The sequence below is a fragment of the Nerophis lumbriciformis genome, linkage group LG19 (genome assembly GCF_033978685.3).
Source record: "Nerophis lumbriciformis linkage group LG19, RoL_Nlum_v2.1, whole genome shotgun sequence".
Lineage (NCBI taxonomy): Eukaryota > Metazoa > Chordata > Actinopteri > Syngnathiformes > Syngnathidae > Nerophis > Nerophis lumbriciformis.
In genome coordinates this window covers 29,027,525-29,038,595 of record NC_084566.2, presented here as the reverse complement: position 1 = coordinate 29,038,595, position 11,071 = coordinate 29,027,525, and the positions used below count along the sequence as shown (strand labels likewise).

General features: G+C 39.9%; 1 protein-coding gene across 1 annotated transcript; it reads right to left on the bottom strand.

The window, feature by feature from the left end:
- Positions 1-449: 449 nt before the first annotated feature.
- On the bottom strand, positions 450-10,657 carry LOC133618554 (kelch-like protein 10). The gene is made up of 5 exons (XM_061979025.1): positions 10,449-10,657; positions 9,838-10,321; positions 8,943-9,554; positions 2,669-2,818; positions 450-953 (listed from the first exon to the last, which is right to left on the bottom strand). The coding sequence occupies exons 1-5, from the start codon at positions 10,598-10,600 to the stop codon at positions 591-593; spliced, it is 1,761 nt and encodes a 586-aa protein (XP_061835009.1). The 5' UTR covers positions 10,601-10,657; the 3' UTR covers positions 450-590.
- Between the last annotated feature and the right edge of the window lie 414 nt (positions 10,658-11,071).

Sequence of the window (11,071 nt, the reverse complement as noted above, 5' to 3'; positions counted from 1 at the left end):
AAAAGTAGTTTCTTCTCTATAAATATACTCAAGTAAAAGTATGTTGCATTAAAACTACTCTTAGAAGTACAATTTATCCCAAAAGTTACTCAGGTAGACGTAACAGAGTAAATGTAGCGCGTTACTACCCACCTCTGCTGATGGCCAAATGCAGTGTGCCTCTCATACACTAGGGGGCGCTTGTGGTCATTTCAGCTTGTTTAGCTATGCTAAATGTAAATACTGTAAAAGATAATGATACACGCTAATAAGCTAGTAACTTTAAAGCTACAAATCTAACAGATATATACAACATAGAGATTTTGAAGGAAAGGCAAAATAAAAATAAAGTGTCGTTCTTCTTTAAACCTTGGAAACGGTATAGAAACCGAGTATTTATACCATGCACGATTAAAAAGCACAAATTCAGCTGTTTTTATGTATTTTATTTTTTTGATGAATGATCCAGTTGTTTAGCAGTATATCTCATTGTTCTCAGTAAAGCCTCATAATAGTTTCTTACATTTTAAGAGAAAACAAGAAAATGCACATTTGTTTTTCAGATTATTTTTTGTAGTTGGGTAACACACACAAAAAACCCACTCCAGGGTTTAGATGTCATCCTCCATGTCTATTGAGTCGTCTTCCAAGAAGAGCAGCGGCAGGTCATTACGAAGCATTGTATACTGGGAAATGTTGGGTAGTCCAGACATGACACAGCAGCTCAAAGCACTGCGGGAGAGCCCCATGTCATTGGCTGGAGACCATGTACCAGTTTTTAGGTCGTAGTACTCCACAAGGTTGGTCGTGGAGATACCGTTGTACCCCCCAGCCACAAAGAGACAATCCTCAACTACTTCAATGCCAAAGTTGCTTCTGGGGCATTGCATAGAAGGCAAACTAATCCATGTGTCCGTCTCAGGGTCGTAGGCTTCAGTGCTTGCCAGGCGGTCTTCGCCATCAAAACCTCCAACCTTCAAGGAAAAAAAACAAAATTAAGAATAATGATTGACAAAAGAAATAAAATAATAATCATAGCGCTAACCCTAACTCCAACCCAAAGGTTAGGCTAATAAATGTTCGGTCTTAAAATTGGAACTTCGGTCAGAATTGGGGTACCCAGAGATACTTCTGAGGCTAATCCATCATATCCAAAGTATAGTACAAGCATTATTAATCCAATATACAAAACCCAAAACCAGTGAAGTTGGTACGTTGTGTAAATAAAAACAGAATACAATGATTTGCAAATCCCTTTCAACCTATATTCAATTGAATAGACTGCAAAGACAATATACTCGTATACTTTATTTTTTTGCAAATAGTAGCTCATTTGGAATTGGATGCCTGCATGTTTCAAAAAAGCTGGCACAATACTCATCAAACATTTATTTGGAACATACCACAGGTGAACAGGCTAAGTGGGTGCCATTATTGGGTGTATAAACAGCTTCCATGAAATGCTCAGTCATTCACAAACAAGGATGAGGCGAGGGTCACCACTTTGTCAACAAATGGGTGAGCAAATTGTCGAACAGTTTAAGAACAACATTTCTCAATTGCAAGGAATTTAGGGATTTTACCATCTACGGTCTGTAATATCATCAAAAGGTTCAGAGAATCTGGAGAAATCCCTGCACATAAGCGGCAATGCCTGTGACCTTCAATCCCTCAGGCGGTACTGCATCAAAAAGCGACAATAGTGTGTAAAGGATATCACCACATGGGCTCAGGAACACTTCAGAAAACCACTGTCAGTAACTACAGTTTGTCGCTACATCTGTAAGTGCAAGTTAAAACACTACTATGCAAAGCCAAAGCCATTTATCAACAACACCCAAAAACGCAGATGGCTTCGCTGGGCTTGACCTCATCTAAGATGGACTGATGCAAAGTGGAAAAGTGTTCTGTGGTTTGACAGTCCACATTTCAAATAGTTTTTGGAAACTGTGGATGTCGTGTCATCCTGACCAAAGAGGAAAAGAACCATCCGGACTGTTATCGGCGCAAAATTCAAAAGGCATCATCTGTAATGGTATGGGGGTGTATCAGTGCCCAAGGCATGGGTAACTTACACATCTGGGAAGGCACCATTAATGCTGAAAGGTACATATAGGTTTTGGAGCAACATGTTGCCAAGCAACATCTTTTTCATGGGTGCCCCTGCTTATTTTAGCAAGACAATCCCAAGCCACGTGTTACAACAGCGTAGTAAAAGAGTGCGGGTACTAGACTGGCTTGCCTTTAGTCCAGACCTGTCTCACATTGAAAATGTGTGGCGCATTAGGAAGCGTAGAATACCACAACGGGGAACACCTTAAGCTGTACATCAAGCAAGAATGGGAAATAATTCAAAAATGGGTCTCCTCAGTTCCCAAACGTTTACTGAGTGTTGTTAAAAGGAAAGGCTATGTAACACAGTGGTAAAAATGCGCCTGTGCCAACTTTTTTGCAATGTGTTGCTGCCATTAAATTCTAAGTTAATGATTATTTGCAAAAAAAACAGTTTCTCAGTTCGAACATTAAATATCTTGTCTTTGCAGTCTATTCAATTGAATATAAGTTGAAAAGGATTTGCAAATCATTGTATTCTGTTTTTATTTACGATTTACAGAACGTGCCAACTTCACTGGTTTTGAGTTTTGTACTATTTAAATGCATGTGATGGTAATGTCAGTGTGACACTTACCGCATATACATGGCCGGCATACCCAACAATGCCAATCCCACTGCGGCGGCAGCTCATATGGGCTATTGATATCCACTGGTTGGTTTCTGGGCTGTAACATTCTGCTGTTTGCAGGGACTCGTTTCCATTAAATCCACCACAAATGTAAAGCTGTGGTGAAGATAATATAAGAGATTGTTATTGACCTGAAGAAAAGTACCAACATTATAGGTATTGTAGTCTCCCGGTATCTCATAGAAAATAGATATACTGTAAAATGTCAAAGAAATGGGACCAAGATAAATAATCTCTAAAAACATGGTCAATGAGGATGCATGGAGGCCTACAATAATGTCAATAATTTAAGCACATTTTTAAGCAGGATAGGCTGAGTTTTGTGAAAACAGATTTCAAGTACAGGAAAGGACAAAGCAAATACTGGAAAGCCAAGATATGTTGAAAAGGTGCTTTCAAACAAAGTAGTGGTACTTCAACTTACGAGTTCAAGTGAAACGCCCAAAAATTAAAATATCAGCATAAATTAATTTGTGTCTGCAATTCAACTTCAAATGTGAAACTAATATGGGATATAAACTCATTGCATGCAAAACGAGATACGTCAAGCCTTTATTTGTTGTCCAATTTTGATAATCATGGCTTACAGTTTTTGACAAGCCCAAAAATTTCAATTTGAGATTTTCATAAACTGTAAATCATAATGATCAAAATAAGGTTTGGCATGTTGTGAGGCTATGTAATATATTACTTTCACCCTGTGTACTGTATCTACTTGCTGGAATGAACAACGTCCGTACACTATTCAGTTTATTTGAGTTTCACCTGTATTTTAAGATGCGCGCTGTCTGGCGACATTTTGTTACGCCTTAAATTGCGGGCATAATTTGGGTTACGAGCAGAGGTGGGTAGAGTACCCAAAGATTGTACTCGAGTAAGAGTACTGTTACTTTAGAATAATATGACTAAAGTAAAAGTAAAAAGTAGTCATCAAAATAATTACTTGAGTAAGCGTAAGAAAGTAAGTACCGTATTTTTCGGACTATAAGTCGCAGTTTTTTTTCATAGTTTGGCCGGGGGTGCGACTTATACTCAGGAGCGACTTATGTGTGAAATTATTAACACATTACCGTAAAATATCAAATAATATTATTTAGCTCATTCACGTAAGAGACTAGACGTATAAGATTTCATGGGATTTAGCGATTAGGAGTGACAGATTGCTTGGTAAACGTATAGCATGTTCTATATGTTATAGTTATTTGAATGACTCTTACCATAATATGTTACGTTAACATACCAGGCACGTTCTCAGTTGGTTATTTATGCCTCATATAACGTACACTTATTCAGCCTGTTGTTCACTATTCTTGATTTATTTTAAATTGCCTTTCAAATGTCTATTCTTGGTGTTGGGTTTTATCAAATAAATTTCCCCCAAAAATGCGACTTATACGCGACTTAAATATGTTTTTTTCTTTCTTTATTTTCGGCAGGTGCGACTCATACTCCGGTGCGACTTATACTCCAAAAAATACGGTAAGTGAAAAAACTACTCAAGTAGTGAGTAACTTCTGATTTATTCGGTAGTTATTGTTTGATTCTTGGACTACAATTGTCGTGGTGTGAGCGTGTGTGTGTGTGTGTGCATGCTTTTGAGTTTGTGTGTGTGTAAAACATAACATTTATTTACACTTTACTTCAACATTTTCTCTTTAGTTGGATATAATTCCTGCAAGCTGAAATGTGAACAGTTCTACTGACACACATGACATATTTGTTCTTTTAACTAGTTTGAAAGTAATCATTGAAGATTAGAGATGTCCAATAATGGCTTTTTTGCCCATATTCCGATATTGTCCAACTCTTAATTACCGATTCCGATATCAACAGATACCGATATATACAGGGAAGATTAGAGATGTCCGATAATGGCTTTTTTGCCAATATCCGATATTCCAATATTGTCCAACTCTTAATTACCGATTCTGATATCAACCGATACAGATATATACAGTTGTGGAATTAACACATTATTATGCCTAATTTTGTTGTGATGCCCCGCTGGATGCATTAAACAATGTAACAAAGTTTTCCAAAATAAATCAACTCAAGTTATGGGGGGGTGTTTATTATAGCGTCCCGGAAGAGTTAGCGCTGCAAGGGGTTCTGGGTATTTGTTCTGTTGCGTTTACGTTGTGTTACAGTGCGGATGTTCTCCCGAAATGTGTTTGTCATTCTTGTTTGGTGTGGGTTCACAGTGTGGCGCAGATTTGTAACCGTATTAAAGTTGTTTATACGGCCACCCTCAGTGTGACCTGTATGGCTATGGACCAAGTAAGCTTTGCATTCACTTGTGTGTGTGAAAAGCCGTAGATATCATGTGATTGGGCCGGCACGCAAAGGCAGTGCCTTTAAGGTTTATTGGCGCTCTGTACTTCTCCGTACGTTTTAAAAAGTCATAAATTTTACTTTTTGAAACCGATACCGATAATTTTGAAACCGATACCGATAATTTCCAATATTACATTTTAAAGCATTTATCGGCCAATATTATCGGCAGTCCAATATTATCGCACATCTCTAATAAAAAGTCAAAAGTATGTTACATTAACACGACTCTATGAAGTACAATTTATCGAAAAAGTTACTAAAGTAAATGTAACGGAGTAAATGTAGAGTGTTACTACCCCACCTCTGGTTACGAGACTCAACGCCCGGTTGAAGTAGTAATTGTCCAGTTCAAAAATTGACAGAATCCTGCCCTCTTACCACCGGAACTGAGAAAGTTAGTGAGAAGGAGAAAAAGCCGACAACCAAATCAGAGAAACAAACCATTTGAATAATGTCCTACCAGTTCGCAGCTGAACCAGCCGGCAGCTCGCAACCAGCCTCCGATGCTGTGTTTGACATGTTTCAGTTCATTCTGTCAAGTCCTTATTTAACAAACTGGACGGTCAAGCATTACTTTTGGTACACAAACATACATAGCGCCTGCTGTCATTCAACTCCGACCTCTCAGGTCCATCAATAAAAGACGGGGACCGTAACAGCAACATAAGTCTGGTAAGGGTTAAGAAATATTATTACCGTATTTTCCGGACCATTGGGTGCACCGAATTATAAGGCACGCTGCCGATGAATGGTGTATTTTTTATCTTTTTTCATATAAGGCGCACCGTATTATAGGGCGCATTAAAGGAGTCATATAATTATAATTTTTTTCAAAATTGAAAACACTTCCTTGTGGTCTACATAACATGTAATGGTAGTTCTTTGGTCAAAATGTTGCATAGATGATGTTTTACTTGAACGCTTCCGGATGCGCCGTTTTGTGGGCGGTCTTATTTACGTGGCTCACCTTCAGCAGTGTCTTCTCCCCGTCATCTTTGTTGTAGCGGTGTAGCGTGCAAGGACGGGAGTGGAAGAAGTGTCAAAAGATGGCGCTAACTGTTTTAATGACATTCATACTTTACTTAAATCAATAACGGAGCAGCATCTCCTCATCCGGAAACAACAATGTGTCCCGTGAAAAACGGTCCGACCGGAACTCTCTAATAACTAAAGTTCCTTGGGTGGATAATGTAGACTCACTACTATGTTTTAGCGCTTTCATGGCGAGTTCACTGACAAATATAAGTAAGAATTTACACTACTTTATATTAGAAATGGCAACAGCGGAGGATGAATGTCCCATAACAGGATAGAGAAAAAGAAGCTTATCGACGACGGTGTCAGCCGGACTGCAAAGGCAGACGCGCGCAATTTTTCAGGATTTATGCGGATTCCAAATACAGATCAGCAGGTACCAGAAGGTAAGAAAAGTAGCTTTTGGATAATATTGCAAAACAAAACACCAGATAATATGTCTTACCTTATACACACACCATAATACTCATGTTGAAGTACATGGAGCGGTGCGGCTTTGTACTTTACCAAAGTCGTCCTAAAACATTTTGATAGATTTTTGAGCGCCGTGTGTAATGTTCTATATTGTCAACGGAACATATAAAATGTTGGTGTTGTTTACTTGAGTCATATTGCAGTTGTGTATGATTGCAGCCTACACTTATCTCTTATGTGAGACTGACATCTACTGGTCACATTTATCATTACGGTATGTACCAAATAAAATAGCTTCAAGGTGGGTGGGTATGCTCAACCAAAGTTATTCTTTACATTAGGCGCACCAGGGTGTAAGGCGCACTGTCGAGTTTTGGGGGAAAAAAAGGATTTTAAGTGCGCCTTATAGTCCAGAAAATACGGTACATTATTTCATCAAACTACTGTGTTTGTAATATATGATATTGTGTCAGAATAATTGTATCTAAGTTATCACAAAACTTTGTGTTTCATTGAGTTCCCAGCGAGCAGACTAAAGCTGTCTTTGATCTTACCAATCAAAAGGCTTGTAAAACTCCACTGTATAGGATGGGAAGCGACATGAAGGTGTCGGTTTCTTTGATGTATTGTAATTCACAGGAAGAGTTTGTCTTGACCCGAGATCTACAAAGCGGAGAGGAAGCAGGACCTGACCCCCTCCAGGCACCTTTTCTTTGAACTGTTTTGTGACTAGGGCTGCAACAACTAATCGATTAAATCGATAATAAAAAATAGTTGGCGATTAATTTAGTCATCAATTCGTTGGATCTATGCTATGCGCAGAGGCAAATTTTTTATTTTATTTTTTATTTTTATTTTTATAAACCTTTATTTATAAACTGCAACATGTACAAACAGCTGAGAAACAATCAAAATAAGTATGGTGCCAGTGTGCATTTTTTTTTCCAATAAAATACTGGAAAGGATAGAAATGTAGTTTGTCTCTTTTATCCGATTATTAATCGATTAATCAAAGTAACAATCGACAGATTAATCGATTATCAAATTAATCGTTAATTGCAGCCCTATTTGTGACCAAAGTCAGCGGCTGTTTACGACCCCCCGTACCTTTAGAAACAGCTGTTGCCATGTAATCAGGGAAAGTCCAAATAAAAGAGGAGGCGTACAATCTTTCGTCAGAGCGTGGTGGGACACTGTAGTGAAGTGAATTATATTTATATAGCGCTTTTCTCTAGTGACTCAAAGCGCTTTACATAGTGAAAGCCAATATCTAAGTTACATTTAAAGCAGTGTGGGTGGCACTGGGAGCAGGTGGGTAAAGTGTCTTGCCCAAGGACACAACGGCAGTTACTAGGATGGCGGAAGCGGGAATCGAACCTGCAACCCTCAAGTTGCTGGCACGGCTGCTCTACCAACCGAGCTATGCCGCACCTGTACAAGGGTACAGGTCTACGCGTTTCTCCTCATTGAGCCAAATTTTATTCTGTCTGTTTAATTCCTTGCTTCTTTGTCTAATACAGGGGTCGGCAACCCAAAATGTTGAAAGAGCCATATTGGACCAAAAATACAAAAACAAATCTGTCTGGAGCCGCAAAAAATTAAAAGCCATATTACATACAGATAGTGTGTCATGAGATATAAATTGAATTAAGAGGACTTAAAGGAAACTAAATGACCTCAAATATAGCTACAAATGAGGCATAATGATGCAATATGTACATATAGCTAGCCTAAATAGCATGTTAGCATCGATTAGCTTGCAGTCATCAAATATGTATGATTACCACTCCACACAAGTCAAAAACATCAACAAAACTCACCTTTCATGCACAACGTTAAAAGTTTGGTGGACAAAATGAGACAGAAAAAGTGGCATAAAACACGTCCTAGAAAGTCGGAGAAAGTTATACATGTAAACAAACTACGGTGAGTTCAAGGACCGCTAAAATGAGTAGGACAAAACGGCGCTCGCAGAATACTCGAATCAGTGAAGCATGTTTAATATAAACAGTGTGCTTTGTAACAATTAGGGAGGCTTGTGTCATGTTTGTCCTCCTACAGAAACTATATTAAAACAAAAAATAGATTTTTTTCCCCTCATCTTTTTCCATTTTTCATACATTTTTTAAAAAGCTCCAGAGAGCCACAAGGGTGGCGCGAAAGAGCCGGCTCTAGAGCCGCGGGTTGCCGACCCCTGGTCTAATAGATGTGTTGTCAGTGTTTGAACCTGACATATTGCAATGTTTTTTAAACAATATTTCATATCTAAATTTTTGTTTAAATGGGTGGTGCTGATTTTAGATACGAGTGTTTTGAGTTACTAGCTCGTGAGTTGAGGTACCACTGTAATACACTTCTGGAAACACAAAGGTTTAGCTGAAATCAAGACCCTGACATTTCACAAGGGCTGTGTGGACTGTTTCTTAGCTCCACCCACCTTGTCGTTGAGGGCTGTGCAGCTGGCGTCACTCCTCAGTTCGTTCATGCTGGAAATAAGAGTCCACTGGTTGGTTTCAGGCGTGTAGTATTCTGCAGTCTTTAGTCGTACTCGTCCATCATGGCCTCCGATTGCGTATATGCATCCGTTTAGCACAGTTACACTCACGTAGCAGCGGCGATAGTGCATGGGCGCCACTTCCTGCCAAGCACGCGTGTTTAGGTCAAAGCGGCTGACAGTGTTGTAATGTTCCGTGCCGTCAAATCCCCCCAGACAGTAGACGCAGTCATTGAGAAAGGCGGCACCGCAGTATGCACGGGGCTGATCCATATCATCTAAAAGACTGACCCAGCAGTTGGCGTGCACGTCGTAGGCCTCAATGCATTGTGTCGGATTTGCGCCACTCCAGCCTCCAATCGCCAAGAGAATGGCAGAAGGCAGGCGAGGACGGGCGATGACATTGCAATATCCGGACACAGAGTGTGTTGTCATGTGACGAATCACTCGGCCAGCAAAAGCAACCATGTCCAAGCATTTGCTGCTGTTCTGCACTAGGTGATTGGTCAACACGTTGATGGTGATGTACTCCTCACTCGTCAGCGCTAGACGCACCTGCATGATGGCAAGAAGACTGTCCTTAATTCCAGTTGATTGTTAGATATTCATACTGTAATGTTCATTCAAAATATAGAAGAGGTGAAACTGGTGTTACTTTTTAGAGCTATACCAATAACGGTAAAAAGAGTGTGAAATTTGATTGATGACTGGGAGAGCAATGCAAAGGGACATTGTTTACTTTGACCTCAGCTACCATAGCCATCGTTGGTCATGTAAAAATACTTCAAACTTACAAGCTAGTACAACCTCTTAAGACCAAAAGCGCTTGTTGACTTACTCGAGCCAGAAGGAGTGCCAGGTTTCTGCCTCGCTCCCAAGGGGCTTGTGCAACCCAGCGTAGGATGGCCTCATAAACGGTGTTTTCCTTTTTTACTATTAGGTCGTCTCTGTCGAGGATGTCGCAGAAGTCCTGCATAGAGAGTGTCCGCAGCTCATCAGAGTTTGCAACATCCTCAAAGTGGTATAGGATGAATTGGTAGGCCTTGAGCTGCAGCTCTGGGGTGTAACAGTTCTTTGTGAACTGCCAGATGCCGATGCAGTTCTCTGGGCAGAGCTGCTCTGTTAGAAACGTGCAGCAGGTTTGAACAATGGCTATCATATTGAACTCATCGGCTGCTATCAACAAGTCCTTTACATTGTCCTCTGTCACTGACACAGAGCCGGTGTATGCAAAATCAACAATGAGCTGCATTAAGTGAGCTGTCAGACCACGTATGGCATAGACCCTCTGGTCTGGGGTTGACCAACGTAGAAAGAGGGCTCTGAACATCAGGATAAAGACACAGAAGATATGATAACATTCAACATTTAGGGGGCAGGGGAGCAGAAGAAAAACAATGTAGACTTTTTAAAAGTCCAAAGCCTTTCCTTAATATTAAGTCAACTCACCCAAAGTACGGGCTGCAGTTGCAAAGAATGATCTTATGGATGTGAAATTCTGCATCGCCAACTGTGATGATTGCATCGCTAATTCCTTTTGTGAGATGCAGTTCGTTGTACACTGAGCCAGACTGGTATGAAAACTTCCCATCGTGACTCATCTTTGCCAGTTTGTTGCCATTTCTTCACACGTTCGGCTTCTGCCCAGTCTGAGCGCGAGCTACATACTGCGGAGCTGCAGGGGAAGATTGTGCATGATGGAGGCATTCCGTGTCATCAGCAGATACATCATCTGCATCATCAAGGCTCTCAGCGCTTTGATTTTAAAAGAAAACATCACTGGCTGTTTTCAGTCCAAACCCCTAATTGTTCGATTTCCAACTTGGTTTAAAACACTAGTAATTATTTAGCAACACACATTTTCCTGCATTTACAAACTAATTTCCTCATCATTTGCAAGTGTAATAGACCCGAGTGGTGCAATATTAAAATCCAATAAAAATGTTGCTTAAAACAAATATAAATATTAAGAACCCAATGTAGTGAGAGCAGCTATCCAAAATAAGGGAAGATGATTATGCTTGTTCGCACTTTATTACAATACACATTAAACCGTCCGGTTGTCAATACTA